The 18656-nt window shown below is 36.8% G+C and overlaps 1 protein-coding gene across 1 annotated transcript in view; it reads right to left on the bottom strand.

The window, feature by feature from the left end:
• The window catches only part of MYRFL (myelin regulatory factor like), a 124211-nt gene that overhangs the window by 81153 nt on the left and 24402 nt on the right, over positions 1-18656 (bottom strand). The window contains exon 2 of the mRNA XM_032170723.2: positions 14855-14945. Within this exon, the coding sequence (XP_032026614.1) occupies positions 14855-14945 (91 nt within the window). The remainder of the gene's footprint in view (positions 1-14854; positions 14946-18656) is intronic.

The following is an 18656-nucleotide window of genomic DNA, read 5'->3' as shown; positions in this document are numbered from 1 at the left end:
GTGTATTTTACATGTGGCCAAAGACAATTCTTCTTCTTCCAATGTGGCCCAGGGAAGCCAAAAGATTGGACACCCCTGATCTACTGTAAGAATTAATCTTCTATTCATGAAACTGTAAAGAAAGAAAAAGAAATTTGTGCATAGCATATATAGGGTTTGGTACTATCCTCAGTTTCAGACATCCAGTAGAGGTATTGCAACATATCCTCCATGAATAAGGAAGTCTATTGTACAATACTAATAATTACATTAGATGTTAAAAGATTAAACACTCCCATTAAAAGGCAGAAATTAGGCCAGGCACGGTAGCTCACATCTATAATTCCAGTGCTTTGGGAAGCTGAGGCAGGAGAATTGCTTGAGGTTAGGAATTCAAGACGAGCTTCAGCAACATAGTGAGACCCTGTCTCTAAAAACAAAATGTAAAGGCCAGGCGTGTTGGCTTACACCCGTAATCCCAGCACTTTGGGAGGCCAAGGTGGGTAGATCACAAGGTCAGGAGTCTGAGACCAGCCTCGCCAACACGGTGAAACCCCATCTCTACTAAAAATACAAAAATTAGCCAGGCATGATGGCGCACACCTGTAATCCCAGCTACTCATGAGGCTGAGGCAGGAGAATCGCATGACCTCAGGAGGCGAAGGTTGCAATGAGCCGAGATCGTGCCATTGCACTCCAACCTAGGCAACAGAGCAAGACTCCATCTCAAAAAAAAAAAAAATTTTTTTTAAATTAGCCAGGTGTGGTTGTGCACACCTATAGTCCCAGCTATTCAGGAGGGTGAGGCAGGAAGATCACTTGAGCCCAGAAGTTTGAGGTTACAATGAGCTGTGATCATGCCACTGCACTTCAGCCTAGGTGACAAAGTGAGACCCTGTCCCTAAGGGGGAAAAAGGGCAGAAATTATCAGAATGGATTTTTAAAAAGCAACTCTCTTTTGCCTGCAAAAACACTTGAAATACAAAGACACAGATAAGTCAAAAGTTAACCAAGACAAAAATGTGTACAAGAAGGGTGAAGCAGTTTCATGAATAATAGCTAAAACTGGCTTCAAAATAAAGAGTACCACCACAGACAAAGAGGCTCATTTCCTAATAATAAAAGAGTCATTTTTTAGGAAGGCATAGAAATCATGATTGTTTATGTACTTAATAACAGAGTTTCAAAATATACAAAGCAAAAATTAGTGAAACTAAAAGATGTAGACAATTGTACAATCACATAGCTAAACATTTTAACATTCCTCTTTCATCGATGATAGAACAAAATGGGGAGAACAAGTTGACAGAACCAAAAAGTCACTAAAGACATACACGGATTGAGGAGTTTATTGAAGAGGAAAAGAATTGATTATTTTTAACATTGAGAAAAATTTTCAGCTCTTTTTAGAGAACTTGAGGGAACCAAAGCCAAACAAATTGTAAAAACAAGGCAGTGATTCAAACAAAGCAAAAAAAAAGAAAATTATATGTGACACATCATGATAATGTAAGCCCTGGATATTGACATAACTAAAAAATTTTAGACAATTTTATGATATTGGGAAGCTGAGTGTAGAAGTGAATGTAAGATGTGATATAAGAAAATTAAATCTTCCCAGAAGATTATATTATGTTCTTCAAGTGTATACAGCAAAAAAGCAATATAGAAACATTATTTAGATATCAGGCAATAGAAATATCCAAAAAGAGGGCCGGGCGCGGCGGCCCATGCCTGTAATCCCAGCATTTTGGGAGGCCGAGGCGGGTGGATCACAATGTCAAGAGATAGAGACCATCCTGGCTAACACAGTGAAATCCTGTCTCTACTAAAAAAAATACAAAAATTAGCCAGGCGTGGTGGTAGGTGCCTGTAGTCCCAACTACTCGGGAGGCTGAGGCAGGAGAATGGCATGAACCCGGGAGGCGGAGCTTGCAGTGAGCCGAGATTGTGCCACTGCACTCCAGCCTGGGCGACAGAGCAAGACTCCATCTCAAAAAAAAAAAAAAAAAAAAAAAAAAGAAATATCCAAAAATAGTTGGAAAGTGGCTGCCTCTGGGGGAGCCAATTTAAAGACAGGGGTAGAGCAGGGGGATTGCTGGCAATCTCCTATTATATGCTATATACAGTATCATTTGACTTCTTAAATTCTTCACATGTATCACTCTAGGTCTATAAATTAAATTTTGTAACTGACTCTGTGTGATCTCATAATTCCACATTTAAGGCTCTAGGCAGTTGTTTAGTTACCCTGACACTACAGGCATCATTGAATTCAATAATGTAATAAAAACTGAAAATCACAAGTAAATGATCAATCTACTAAAAAAAATATGACTTGGCATATTGTAAACAGGAATGCAGTCTCCATCCAGCAGTCTCTTAACGAGAACCAAAAGTCCCTGCATTGAGTGACAGGAATATGTGTTGGTGGTTTTAAGATGAAGATTTTAAAATATTAAATGCTGTCTTTACAGTTCCTTCCCCTTCCAAAATTCACCACAGCTACTCCTTTATTTCATTGTATTTTATATGCTTCCATGCTCAATGCATTTAAATACAGTTAGAGAAATTTTGCACTTTTTTTCAGTGAATTTGAAGGGAGAATTAATGATAGCTACCTTCAAACTGACTAAATTGTTAAAACAAGAGCAATGATTAGCTCCTAGTAAAACACTTGTTTGGTATTTTTTCTTCACTTCTTAGCCCCTCTTACTCACAATCATCATGTCAAGAATCCCAGAAATGCACACAGACTGTGTTTCAGTCTTTGTGCTCCAAACCTGTCTATTATACCAAAAGGATTTCCATAAAGCAGACAAACACCAGGGAGCAACAGACACTATGGGTCATATCTTGAGCGGCCAACTCTGTCTCTAGCTTCAGCAGGAAAGAGTTGTAAAAATCAAGAGATTCGGGAGGCCGAGACGGGTGGATCACCTGAGGTCAGGAGTTTGAGACCAGCCTGGCCAACATGGCAAAACCCTGTCTTCACTAAAGATACAAAAAATATATATATATTAGCCAGACGTGCTCGCTTGAACCCAGGAGGCAGAGGTTGCAGTGAGCCGAGATCTCAACACTACCCTCCAGCCTGGGTGACAGAGTGAGACTCTGTCACAAAAAAAAAAAAAAAAAAAGGGAAGAAAAATCAAGAGATTCTTAGCAGCTGATAAAAATAAAATAATTTGCCTTCTAAACCCCTTCCTCTCAGACATACAACTTGTTTTTGTCTTTTGGAGGATGAATGGAGAAACAGTCTCCCAGGGGTTGAATCTACGTGAACCAAAAGAGGGCGTACAAAATAGACTTTGCCCTCCAGCTAGTTGAGGCGATATGTACATCCATGACATACATGCTGCCCTCAATGCAGCCAGCATTTCTTTCATATTGCAACCAGGCTTGCTCAAGTCTTTACTGAGTGCCTACTGTGCTCATGACTCTACTAGGCATTAGGCAAGACACATACACAGTGTGTCTTCATGTGAATATCTAGGTGGGATACTCACAATTGAGCCATCCAATCCTAGTTTTCTCCAATGAATCCCTCGGTGCCTTCACACAACACAAACCGCCCCTTCTCTAAAGCTCTATTGCACCTCACACTGAGCCTGGCTCAGCACAGTGCCCAATACAGAGTTGGTGCATAACAAATACGAAAGACTGTGTTAAACTACATATGACCATGAACATGCCATATATATAAATCCATATTATCAAGAGAGAGCTTTCCTGACCACCCAATCTAAAATGGTAGCTTCTCCTCCTTGTCTTACTCTTATTTGTCTTCATCTTACTGAGTGACTTTAGACTACCTGCCATTGTCTTTTTCTTCCCACCGGAGTGGCATGACAGCAACGGTGTGCCAAGGATGAGGGGATGGGAATTGCTCACCCCAGGTGCAGGCAATAAGGAAATGCATTGTCTGCACACAATTTGAAAACAATACTAAGCCTACAAAGAGTCAGTCTGCTTTTTAGTATCACCATGCTGCATCACCAATTCTAAGAAAAATGCCTGGGTGCCCTGCCAGGGCAGACTGTACCCACCACAGTGCCCTTGGTGAGCTACTGGCAGGGATTACATCTGTTTTGTTCACTGTTTTACCTCATCCTCCAACTATAAAAATGGTTGTTATTTAAAGTATTTCCTCCAATTTTTCATGTATATGATTTATCTTTTCGCATGAACTTTCACATTAAGAATATGTCTTACTACTCAGTGTGTGAGTGCATGTGTGTGCATGTGTGTGTGCATGTGTGAGGGCATGTGTGAGTGCATATCTGTGTGTATGTGTGAGTACGTGTGTGTGAGTGCATGTGTGTGCACGTGTGTGTGCACATGTGCATGCTGTGCATGTGTGTGTACATGTGTACTCCATAGTGCTCCAATGGGGAGACTGTGACAGGCACTCAATAAATACTTGATCAAGGTCCGTTAGGGCTTGTAGCCACCATCTAGAAGTTGATACAGGAAAGGGTTTTGGCAGAAATGTTGTCAATGAGTATGATTGCCCAAGAAAACCATTTCATGATAGGGTAGCAAAAAACAAGGCAAAGGAGATGCCACTCCTCCCCTTCAGCTCTGTGCTGGCAGACTGCAGGGATCTGACCCTTTCACACCCCTCCTCTGCTGCTTTAGATATAGAGAAACTTTTTTGAGAACCTACTCTGAGCCAAGCACCATGCTAACCCTTTGCATTTGTGTCTCATTTAACCTCCACAACTCTCATATGAAAAGGTACCATCATTGTCCTTAATCCTCAGGCAATGAAACTGAGGCTTGGTCTGGCGTGGTGGCTCATGCCTGTAATCCCAGCACTTTGGGAGGCCGAGGCGGGCGGATCACAAGGTGAGGAGTTTGAGACCACCTTGGCCAGCATGGTGAAACCCCATCTCTACTAAAAAAAAAAAAAAAAAAAATACAAAAAAATTAGCCAGGCATGGTGACGCAAACCTGTAGTCCCAGCTACTCGGGAGGCTGAGGCAGGAGAATTGCTTGAACCTGGCAGGTGGAGGCTGCAGTGAGCCGAGATTGTGCCACTGCACTCCAGACTGGGCGACAGAGTGAGACTCCATCTCAAAAAAGAAAAAAGAAAAGAAACTGAGGCTTGATGAGGTTAAATAATTCACTCGTGATTATTCATCTGGCAGTTAGTCAAGCTGGAGTCAGATGGTCTACCACCAGAGTTTATCCCCTAAATAACAGGGTATTTTAAACACAGACCATTCTAATAAAATTACTTATTATTATAGGTCATTTCATCTGGCACAGATATCCTTAGAATTAAGGAGTATCAGATAATGTTTTAACCCAGTCTTCTTCTTCAGGCTTTCTCTTATTATATCAGTTTGAACTCAGAAGTCAAACCAGTCACTGAACTCAAACAGTCTTTAACAAGCTCTTCTCACAGAACTCCACGTACTCTCTCACTCCCTTTTGAAACATCGCAGTAGAGCTTATCAACCCCACTATAGTGATGGCAGAACCAAGACATGCAGCTGGTAATTGACTCCTAATTCATCTTGCCATCCAAACCCAATAAGCCAAGTCCTAAGTTAAACCCATAATGTTAGATGCTTAAGCTCAAACATTAGAATGAAATAAAATGAAACCTGCAGTTGATTCCTTCACAGATCTAACATGTCTCTAAGTTTCCCCTCCTGTGATGTCACCTATTCAAACACCAGTGTCCTCAGCTAGTTCCCTCCTACCCTTATACCAGATCTCAAAGCCTAAAGCTCATTTTATCTACCCCTACTAAGCACACTGACTCAAACCAAACTGCATTAATTTAGCCTGTCTTGAAGATTTACTAGTCTCTTTTCTAGACCCTTGCCTTCTCTACACACACATGCATATAATGCTTCTTGCCCTTTTTCATTGTAATTTCAGGGTTTTATTCTTCCCCTAAGTCTCTCCAATCTCCCTCTCTCAAAGCAGCATTGCATACCTGGACATTTCCTAGTATGTCCCACCACCGTAGCTCAACTGTGTACCAAGTGGGTAACTGTCTGGCTAACCTAGGAAATCAGAGAGGACCTCAGCCTGCTCCTCCTAAGCAGACAGCTAACCCAAACTCTACCACATAAGGAAATAAAGAGTTAAGGGCAATTTACAGAAACCTTCACATGTTGACAAGACGGCCCTCAGCTCTGCATACACGCCTTATACATGTTCATACATGAATAATGCATCCCAAATGGGGCCCATGGCCAAATAAGTTTGAGGAACACTTCATTCCATTTCTCTTCCCTAGTTGCACATTAGCACATCAAAGGCACTGAGAAGTCCTGCAGTAAAAACACTCATGTAATTTTGTTTAAGCCAGTGAGTCACAAGCTAATTTACTGACCATGGAACATTTTTCCTCACAGCATCTAATGGTACAAGCTTTTCACGGAGCATTTGGTCCTTTTTCATAAGGCCAATAATGCAATGTTTTAATATATTTAAGATCTGAAAATCTGCCTATGAGATTTCAACTAGCTCTCAGAAATTTTGCAGCCCAATGGTCTCTTAGATTTTTGAGATAAAGGGTTGTCACTGATATCTTTAGAAGACACACATTGTAGGCAATAGGGTAGAGGGGAAGTAACATGATTTGTAGTAAACCCAGGTCTGAATCCCACCTCTAGTACCCAGGCAAAAAAAAAAAAAGAAAAAAGAAAAAACAAAACCCTACATCCCAGTGCTGTTGTGATATGAAACTATGAAATGAAACTAACCTGCATAAAGATCCTGGTATTTAGAAATACTTAAAACTTGGAGTATTTGAACAGGTTGTACAGATCTAGTGATCATTGAACTAGCTCAGTGTCCCTGCGGTCATAGACTAGCCATGTTTCTGCTTGTTCTTACTGAGATTTTATTGCAGTTCCACTTAACTGCATGCATCTGAGCATTTTTTTAATCAAGTAATGACAGGTTATCTGATCATAGGGCTCTCCTTTAATGAACGTGAACTCTGACAATCTTTATGAACTATAGCTCAGATCTACTCTGAGTCACACCATTTGGTAGATAATTTTAGACACATTTCATGTATTTCCCTGAGATTCACATTCCTTTAAAATATCAATTAATCTAAAAGTTTCATGTGGAAGAAAAGGCATGTTTCTAGAGCCAGGCAGATTTTTATCTCAGCTTTGCCACGTATTGACCTATGGAGAGTTACTTAACCTCTCTGCACCTTATCCTCCCCATCTGTTAAACATAGATAATATACATATTTGGAAGAGTTAAGAGAACGAGATGTATTACATCAAATATATAATTAAATAAGTGAATATATGAAGTGCAAAGAATGCCCAACACTTAGTAAATGCTCAGCAATAGTAACTTCCTCTTCTACCTCACCTGCAAGCCCCATCACCCCCCTCAAAGATAGAGAGTGAAGCCCCTTGGGCAAACCAGTCCTGAATCTCAATAGCAAGGGGGAAGCCTATGGGTAGATATTTCTGGTCTGGTAGGAAGGACCATTATTATCATGGAGACTAATATATAAGGCAGATTTCAGACCTCCCGGGTAGCTCGGAACACAATACCCCAAAGTATGGTGCCTTGGCATGCTGAGTACTTTGAAATGAAGGAGACTGGAAGGACCTCAGAAGCAAAGTATCTCTGATCTTCCCCTGTCCTCCTGTCTCTCACCCCCTTTTCTCCCTCAAAGCAAATCACAGAAACCATAATTCTTCTTCCCCAAGATGGTTCATAGATACTAGAACTTCTCCCCATAAAGCGAGCCATAAAACCCAGAAAAGTCATTCTCCCCCTTCTGTCTCATTCCAAGGGGACTCTCATTCCAAAGAGACCCTACCTCATACCTTGGAAGAAGCAATGCTACATAGAGAAGCCAAGAAAAATCTGAACAGACCCTGCTGGGTTTCCTCCTTCAGTCTATTACCATTAGATCACACCCTTTCGTCCACTTACATTTCTACACAGCTATTCATTCCTCATTGAACCCAAGCACAAAAATAAAAATAGTTTTCCCTGAGTCTCTGGGCTTCATTTCTGAAGACTCCTGCATCACATAAAACTTTAATTAAGTAAATTGTTTATGCTTTTCTCTTGTTAGCCTGTCTTTTGTTATAGGAGTGTTGGTTGTGACCATTATGATGGACAAGGAATGGTATCACACATTTCCATCCCTATAAAAGACAGCTCTTTGATGAAGACCTTTGTTCACTTTTCCTTCTCAACAGCTAAAGGTCTTTCTGTTAGTTATAAAAAGCAGTCTAGATGATTATACAGAACCCAGGTGGAATCAGCAGGACATTCACTTTAGGAGAAGACACTTAGAGGAGGGAGACTATACAACTTTTGGCAGGTTGCTTGCAGGTCAGAGAAAAGGATATATCCATTGTCCACAATTCATACAAGTTACTGGGATGTAGTGAGAGGAATGTGAGGGCAGGCACAGGGGCAATTAGTATCTGAGTTCAGCCCATGCAGTGCCTAGCACACAACAGCCAGCTCAGAGTGTGGGCTCAGACATTTGGCAACCTACTAGCTCTGTATGTATGTGTGTGTGTGTGTGTGTGTGTGTGTGTGTGTGTGTGTCTCTGTGTGTGTCTGTGTCTGTGTGTAGTTGAACTCACCTTCTTCCCATAGTTTCTTGCCAAGGAAGTTTCTGTTGGCAGACAGTAATAAGAGCCAGGTACCAGAAATATCTGCATACAGGTTTCTCCACTACTATTGAGGATTCAGGCCTGGTTTCACTCTCTGTCTTAGGAGGGTAGGGGCATTTGCAGGTATGCTGAGGTGGGCTCAATAACAGAACGGAGATGACAGTGACAGTGGAGAGTCAGTGAACTTAAAGTCAAATCAATAGAAATTGTCCAATATAACCAACAGAGAGAAAAAAGATTGAAAAAAAAATGAACTGAGTCTCAGTGACCTGTGCAAAATATCAAAGGTCTAACATTTGCATTCTTGGAGTTCTAGAATGGAAAAAGAAAGACACTGGTAAAGAAAAATAAATGTTAAAAAATGATGGCTACAAATTTCCCAGATGTGGTCAAAACTATACATTTACAGATTTGAATTTGAGCAAATCCCAAACAGTATAATATAAAAAAATGCTCATACCTAGAAACATATAATCAAACTGCTGAATACCAAAGATAAAGAAAATATCTTGCAGATGGAGAAAAATGATGTATTACATACAAGGGAACAATGATTCAAATAGCTGCTTATTTTTCATCAGAAACCATGGAGGCTAGAAGGCAGTGGGTCAACAGTTTTTAAATGCTGTGGGAGGAAAAAACTCTAACGACCAAGTATTTTATATTCAGCAAAAATGTCTTTTAAAAATGAAGTTGAAATAAAGACATTTTCAGTAGAGGAAAACTAACAAAGTCTATCACCAACAAATCTGCTCTAAATGAAATTCTGAAGGGAGTTCCTAAGGCGGAAGAAGAATGATGCCAGAAAGAATTGTGGAACTTCCCAAATGAAGAAGATCAACAAAAATGGTAAATGCTTGGGTGAATGTAATAGCCTATTTTTTCTCTCTTAAGTTCCTCAACGTATACATGAGTGTTGAAACCAAAGATTATAGCATTGTCTCATAGAGTTTTAAATATATATAGATGCAATACACATGATAGCTACAATATAAAAGGGAAAGAGAAATAGGACTTTTATGGCTATAAGCTTTCTACTTTTCACGTGAAGTGATAAAATATCTTTAAATTGACTACAAGAGGTTAGGTATGTAGATTGTTGTCCCTCGAGTTACCACTGAAAATAAATCTATATAAAGAGTTTAAAAGGCAATTAATATATTAAGATGGAATACTAAAAATCTTCAAACAATTTAAAAGAGGGCAGGAAAGGGGGAAAAGAAGTACAAGAAGCAGAGGGGACGGACATTTTTTAAAAGAAAAAGATAGACTCAAATCCAAACGTATCAATAATTAATTTAAATATAAATTGTCTAAGTTGAGACAGAAATTGTCCAATTAGATAGAGAAAAATACCCAATGATATGCTGAATAAAAAAACTAATTTGATATGTATAGGTTAAAATTAAAGGATGGCAAAAGATATACAACACAAACACTAATCAAAAGAGAGCCGAAACTATTCACAATAGCAAAAACATGGAATCAACCTAAATGTCCATCGATGATAGAATGGATAAAGAAAGTGTGGTAATATACACCATGGAATACTATACAGCCATAAAAAGGAATGAGATCATGTCCTCTGAAGGGACATGGATGGAGTTGGAAGTCATTATCCTCAGCAAACTAACGCAGAAATGGAAAACCAAACACCACGTGTCCTCACTTATAAGTGGGAGCTGAATTATGAGAACACATGAACACAAGGGGGAACAACACACACTGGAGCCCATTGGGGGGCCCAGGCGTGGGGGGCAGATGGAGAGCATCAGGAAGAATAGCTAATGGATGCTGGGCTGAATACCTAGGTGATGGGATGATCCTTGCAGCAAACCACCTAGGCACACGTTTATCTATGTAACAAGTCTGTACATCCTGCATATGAACTTAAAATCAAAGTTGAAGAAAAGAAAAAAAAGAGAGCTGCAGTGGCTAGATTAATATCAGACCAAATAGAGTTCAGAATAAGAAAAAAGGAGATAGAAAGGAACATCACTCTGATAAAAGACTAAGTTCACCAGAAAGACAAAACAATACTAAATGTGTTTATACTTAACCACATAACTTTTCAATTCAATACAATTATGCTTTCACAAAATCCAATAGAATTGAAGGAGAAGTAGAAACATCCACAATCACACTTGAAGACTTCAACATTTCTGTCACTGTCATAGATAAAATTAGTAGAAAGCAATCAGCAAGGATATAGAGGACCTGAACAAGAATGTCAACCAACTTGACCTAAGTGATATTTATAGAATACTATCTAACAACAGCAAGTGAGCATTCTTTCAAGTGCATATGTAATATTCATCAAGATAAATCATATTCTGGGTCATAAAGCAAACCTTAACAAAATTTGAAATCATACAAAGGATGTTCTCTGTTCATAATGGAATTAAACTAGAAACCAGTCACAGAAAAATATATGGAAAATTTCCAAACATTTGGAAGTTACATAATATATTTCCAGCAACCCATGAGTCAAAGAAAGTCAAATAAAATTTCTCAAAAGAAATTTGAAAGTATTTTGAACTGAAAAAAATATATATATACAGTATATCAAAAACTGAGTGAGGCAGCTAAAGCCACATAGAGAGGGAAATGTACAGCATTGAATGCTTAAATCAGAAAACAAAGAATAATCTCAAATCATGAACTCACTTCCCACTCTAAAGAACTAGAAAAATAAGAGCAAACTAAACCCAAATTAAGCATAAGGAACAAAATAATAAAAATAAGAGTAGAAGTCAGTGAAACTGAAAACAAACACCATAGAGAAAATCAATGACATCAAAAGCCACCTATTTGAATCAATCAACAAAATTGATAAATGTCCACATTGATTACGGAGAGAAGAAAAAAAGAAATTACCAATATGAAGAACAAAAGAGGGAATGTCACTACAGACTCTTCAGAGATTAAAAGGTTAATAAAAAATACTATGAATAACTCTATGGCCATAAATTTAACAAATTAGATAACATTGATCAATTCCTTGGGAAAAAAGTAAAACAAGCTAACTCACTTAAGTAGAATGAGATACCATAAATAGCCCTGAATCTACTAAATAAATTAAATTTGTATTGAAGGCCCTCCAACAAAGCAAAGGAACAGATTATTTTGCTGATTAATGCTACCAAACATTTAGGCAAGAAATAAATCCAATTCTACACTATCTCATCCAGAGAATTTAAGTGAGGGAATTTCCCAATGAATTTAAGAAGGGTATAGTTGCTGTGATACCAAACCCAGAAAAAATAAAATATAAAAAAACAAAACTGCGATCAATATTCTTATAAACATAGATGCAAAATGCTCAACAAAATTTTACCAAATTGAATCCAGCATTGTATCAAAAGATAACATATCACAATTAACTGAGGTTTATTCCAGGAATACAAGGCAGTTCAATAGTCAAAAACTAAGCAAAGTAATCCATTATATTAACAGATGGGAAGAAAAAACATATAATCAACAAATACAGAAAAAAATTGACAAAATTCAACATCCATTTATGATAACAATTATCAGCAAACTAACAGTGGAAGAGAACCTTCTTAAGCAAATGAAGGGCGTGGTTAAAAAAAATGTATCACTAACACTACACTTAAAAACTAAATGCTTCCCCTCCAAGGTCACGGACAAGGCAAATATGTCTAGTCTCACTATTTCTTTATTCAATACTATACCCAGGTCTTAACCTAGCTCAGTAAGGCAAAAAAGTGTCAAAAGATATACAGTTTGAAAAGAAAGACATACAACTGTCTCAATTTGCAGATGACATGACTGTCAACATAGAATATCCCAAGAAATATATATTTTAAAAAGTTATTATAACTAATAAATGACTTAATTAAGATTTCAAGCCCAATATATAAAAATCAATATTTCTATATACTAATGATGAATAATTGGAACTAAAAATTGAAAAAAAACCATGATGTTCAAAGAAGAACATGAAATATTTAGGAAAATATGTGCAGTATTTTTATGTTGAAAACTATAAAACACTGATGAAAGAAATCAAAGAAGCCCTCAATAAATAGAGAGATATACCATGTTTATAGATTGGAAGGCTCGATTTTGTTAGAATGTTAAGTCTCCTTGGATAGATCACTAGGTTTAATAAAATTTTAAACAAAATCCCAGAAGAATTGTTTAAATATTGACAAGCTAATTCTAGTGTTTCTGTCGGAAGTCAAAGAAACTAGAATAGCCAAGACAATATTGAAACAGAAGAAAACTTCAGAGGACTTACACTATATGATTTTAAGGCTTATAATAAAGTGCCTGTGTACTTTATATGTAATAAATACATGTAATAAAGATCACGTACAGTAATCAAGATAATGTTGTGTTGGCAAAATGATAGGCACATAGATCAATGGAAAGGAATGAAGAGTCTAGAAACAGACCCACATATATTTTGTCAATTGATTTTTTACAACTGTGCAAAGGCAATTTAATGAAAGAAAGTTATTTGACAAATGATTCCAGGATAATTGGACACCCACATACAAAGAAACTAATATAAATCTATATCTCAAGCCTTATACAAAAAAAAAATCAAAATGGATCATAGACCTAAATATAAAACTCTAAAACTTTTAAAAGAAAATCTTTGGGAACTTGGATTAGGTAAAGTCTATATTTCTTAGCTATAAACCATAAGCCATATAAGAAAAATTCAATAAATTGGACATCATCAAAATTAAAACTTTTACTCTGAGAAAAACACTGTTAAGATTATAAAAACATAAGTGACAAACTTGGAGAAAATATTCATGAATAACATAGCTAACAAACTTTTTATATCCAGAATATCTAAAAATTTTTCTAAACTTAAAGAAAACAACCCCAATTTTTAAAAATGGGCAAAAGATTTGAATTAACACTTCACCAAAGAAAATGTATAAATGGTGAACTAGTACATAAAATGATGTTCAACATCATTAGTTATTAGAAAAATGCACATTAATACATGATATGTCACGACAAACCAATTAGAATGGCTATAATAAAAACAATTTTAAACTCATAATACCCAAGAATTGGCAATGAAGAGAAGCAACTGGATATCTCATGCATTGCTAGCAACACAAAGTGGTACCACCACTCTACAAAATGTGGATATTTTTACAGTTAAGCTTACATTTACAACATGATCCAGCAGTTCTTATCCTAAGTATTTACCATAGAGAAATTTAAACTATTGATCACACAAAAACCCATACTTAAATATTTATAGAAGCATGATTTACAGTTGCCAAAACTGGAAATAATTCAAATGTCCTTGAACAGATAAATGGCTAAACAAACTGTTATGACCACTTAAAGGTATCTTTCTCTGTAACAAAAAAGGAATGAAATATTGATCAAAGATATTATGCTAAATGAAAGGAGGCAGACTCGAAGTGTTATATACTGTATGGTTTCATTTATGTCACATTCTGAAATAAATCAAAACCATAGGAGCAAAAAACAGACCAGTGATTACCAGGGGACAGTGTAGATGGTGAGTCTGATCACAAATGAATGGCATAGGGAAATTTTTCAGTGTTGTATGTTATGATAATGGTAGTGGTTATATTACTATGAACTTGTCAAAACTCATAGAAATTTATACAAAAATTTGAACTTCAGTAGATGTAAATTAAAAATAAAAAAGGCTAGAGTGCCTATATTAATACCAGAAAATAAGAGCAGAAATCAATGAAATAGAAAACAAAAAGTAAGAATTTAACTTTAACCAAAAGCTGGTACTTTGAGAGATTAAGAAAACTGATAAACATCATGTCAGATTAACCAAGAAAAAAAAAAAAAGACAAGTTACTGACATCAAGAACAACAAATGAATCATCACTATAGATCCCACAGACATTAAAAGTATAAGGGAATATGAAGAACTTTATGCTGATGAATTTGACAACTTAGTTGAAATGGACAAATTCACTGAAAGACACAAACTGCCTAAGCTGATTACTATCAATAGATAACCTGAATAGCTCCATATCTATTAAATATACTGAATTTGCAGATGGAGGTGAGGAGTGAGTGGAATTTCTCACAAAGAAAATTCTGCAGTGGTGATATTTGTCAAAGATCCATAGACATAATAATATCAACTCTACCCAAGTTATTTTGGAAAACAGGAGAGGAGGGAACACTTCTTAGCTCATTTAATCACTTCATAATATTTTAAACATCAGCTAGAGAGCAGTGCTCTCATTACTTACAAGGCCCCCAAATCAAAGTCATTGCCCAAGAATTCCTCCAACAGACTTGTGTCCAGGGCTGGGTTCTCCAGAGTACCATTGGCTCCCTGAGCTGCAAAGGCAAATTGAAAATCTTGAGAAACATGAAGATTTCAGTATGGCCAATGGCTAAAAACACTGACAAATCTTTAAGGTCAGGGACTGTGTCTTTCTTATTGTATCCACAAGGATCAACAGCATGGAAGAGGCACAAAGTAAACATTTATTCAACGGGTGGATGGATGGAAGGATGGATGGCAGTTTTGTTGGTAGGCCAAATTATTTCCAGTTAAGTTCAACAAGAAGTTCAATATCTTGTTTCACACTTTTTTTAGACCTGCCTAAAGGTAGTAAGATAGTTCTGTCCTTTTCCTTGGTTTACAAAATGAAAATAAATGTACTGGTTTCTTACTGACCATAATAAATATGTTGATATTTTTATAGAATAAAATATAGGGCTACATACTATAAAAAAGACAATTTTTTTTATTTGCAGATAACATGACGCTATACAACTGATAAACAGAAATATTCAGAAAATTAAATAGGGGTTTCGGGTGATGGGTACACTAAAAGCCCAGACTTTATCAGTATGCCATATATGCATGTAAGAAGTCTGCCCTTGTACTCCTAAATATATAAAAATTAAAAACTTAAAAATAAGCTGGCCAGGCATGGTGGCTCACGTGTGTAATCCCAGCACTTTGGGAGGCCGAGGGAGGTGAATCATTTAAGGTCAGGAGTTCAAGACCAGCCTGACCAACATAGTGAAACCCTGTTTCTACTAAAAATACAAAAAAATTAGCCAGACATGGTGGCGTGTGCCTGTAGTCCCAGCTACTCAGGAGGCTGAGGCGGGAGAATCGCTTGAACCCAGGAGGCAAAGGTTGCAGTGAGCCGAGATCGCACCACTGCACTCCAGCCTGGGTGACAGAGTGAGTCTCCATCTCATAAACAAAAAAATTAAAAATTAAAAATAAACAGCCTGCCTGCAAGCCTTTGAGCTATGATTTAAAATAAATAAATAAATAAATAAATAAATAAATAAATAAATAAATAAAGTAGGTCGTTAAAATTAAATATGAAAACTAATTGCTATATATAAAGAAATAAGAACCATTTAATCATGCAGATACATATACTGGGAAAAAAGATTTTATTCAAAATAACCAAAATAACAAAAAGCATAAGATACCTAAATATATATTTAGAGACAATTTGTTTCACTAAAAACTCTATGAAAGGCCTTAAGAAAAGATTTGAATAAATGAAGAGACCTACATTGTTCTTAGGCTGAAAGACAATATTGCAAAAATCTTACTACACATTATTTAGGATGCCTGCCAACCCCACATATTTGTTTTCGGAGAATTTCCCCTTACAAAGATAGTCTCCTGCAGCCATAATTGTAATACATAACCTCTACAGGCATCTGAATCAGGGAAAACCAATCCATTGGTTGGACAGTGACCAATTCAACTATTTCTCCCAAGAATTTGAACTCATGGACTTTAAAGCTGGTAGTTGAGATTAAGTCATACAATAGCTAAGGCAGAGGACTAGAGTGATAGTCTAAATATTTCTGATCCTGGCTGGGTACCACGGCTCACACCTGTAATCCCAGCATTTTGGGAGGCCAAGGCAGGTGGATTGTTTGAACTCAGGAGTTGGAGACCAGCCTGGGCAACATGGCGAAACCCCATGTCTACAAAAAATTCCCCCAAAGATGAGCCAAGTGTGGTGGTGTGTGTCTGTAGTCCCAGCTTCTCAGGAGGCTAAGGTGGGTGGTTCTTCTGAGCCCGGGAGGTTGAGGCTACAGTGAGCCATGATCGCACCACTGCACTCCAGCCTGGGCAACAAAGAAAGACCTTGTCTCAAAATAAAATAACATATTATGTAAGTGATATTGTGTCCTTCTTAGTGACTTACATCAGGAGGATAATAGTGTTCTGTTATGACTGATGTTAATGTTGATTCCTTGGTTAAAGTACTGTCTGCCAGCTTTCCTCACTGTAAAAGCTCTCCTTTTATAATCTGTGGGGAGATACTTTGAGATTTTGCATACATACTGTTTCTCATCAAATTTTTACCCAATAGTTTTAGCATGTTTTGATGTTCATAAGTATTTTAATACAAAAAATGAAAAACAAACTGAAATATTTTCTGTTTTGGTTTAAGCCTTGGTATTCAGCAAAAATTATTTTTTTCAACTTTGATTTTAGAAATAAAGGGTGTATGTGCAAGTTTGTTCCATAGGTATATTGCATGATGCTGAGATTTAAAGTATAGATCCCATCATCCAGGTAATAAGCATTTATAGACATTTTTTTCCAGTCCTGAATCTAATCCAGAATAACATAATGCATTGGGTTATCATGTCTTTTTAGATTTTTCAAAAAGTACAGGCTAGTTATTTACAGGATGTCTCTCAGTTTTAGTTTGCCTCCTATTATCTTATGGTTAAATTCAAATTGTATATGTTTGACAAGAATATTACATAAGTAAGGTCCATTCCATGAACTATTATGCAGCCATTTAATAAATTTTACAAGGTCTCAAGAGAAAAAAGTGGGTTGCAAAATCTTGTATGCAGTGAATTTGTTTCCCAATATAAAGGCAACAGATAGACAATTCCAAAATGAAAAAGTTGAGGGTGTAAGACTCCTTTAAGTCCCTCTTGAAAGTAGCTCCTTAACAATAAAATTCAGCCAATCAAGAATGAATCACAAGAAAAAAAACAAAGAATACAGAAACTGAGGTGAAAAACAACCATGGATGAAGAGCGAATTCAGGTAAATATAGGACTTAGACTGAAATTCTAAGGGGATTTTGGCTACAGATCAAAATGGAAAAGTAATAAACTCTGACAAAGAAAAAATAATATAAACAACAAAAACTGGAAAGCAGGGAGATGGGAGGTGGGAAGAGATGTAATACTAATTATCTCACCATTCATATCTCAGAATGCATCTTTACTACCTAAACCTGTACCATTTGGTTAAAAAAAATTCTTCAACTTTTTTGTCATTTTTTAAATCCCCTTTCCTTAATCTTGGAAGAATCCTTTAGAACTGATATTTTTAACAGTAAAGAATTACTTTTTTCAGAATTAAAATTCTGTAATTCCTTTAGTTTTCCTTCAAGTTATTTTTATTCTGTTAAATTCAAGTAAAATTAATATTTTATATTAATTTTAATATTTTATTAAAATTGTGCATATTAAGATCATTTCTTATAATGATAATTTCTATCCATTTATCTACCTACCCATTGTATTAGTCTGTTTTCATGCTACAGATAAAGACATACCCAAGACTGGGCAATTTACAAAAGGAAGAGGTTTATTGGACTTATAATTCCACATAGCTAGGGAGGCCTCACAATCATGGTGGAAGGTGAAAGGCACATTTCACATGGTGTCAGACAAGACAAGAGAGCTTGTGCAGGGAAACTCCCATTTTTAAAATCATGAGATCTCATGAGACTCATTCACTATCACAAGAACAGTACAGGAAAGACCTCCCCCTATGATTCAATCATCTCCCACCAGGTCCCTCCCACAACACGTGGGAATTATGGGAGCTACAAGATGAGATTTGGGTGGGGACACAGAGCCAAACCACATCACCCATCCATCCATCCATCCATCCACATATCCTTCTATCTGTAGATATTCATGGAGAGATGATGAAATAACATCCCACCACCATTAACACTGGTTAGATTATAGGATTGAGGGCAATTGATCATTATTTTCAAGTCCTAATTTTAAACTTTGGAAAAA

Source organism: Hylobates moloch, unplaced genomic scaffold (assembly GCF_009828535.3).
Source record: "Hylobates moloch isolate HMO894 unplaced genomic scaffold, HMol_V3 SCAFFOLD_12, whole genome shotgun sequence".
Taxonomy (NCBI): domain Eukaryota; kingdom Metazoa; phylum Chordata; class Mammalia; order Primates; family Hylobatidae; genus Hylobates; species Hylobates moloch.
The sequence above is the reverse complement of the archived record's forward strand: the minus strand, read 5'-3'. Positions and strand labels throughout refer to the sequence as shown.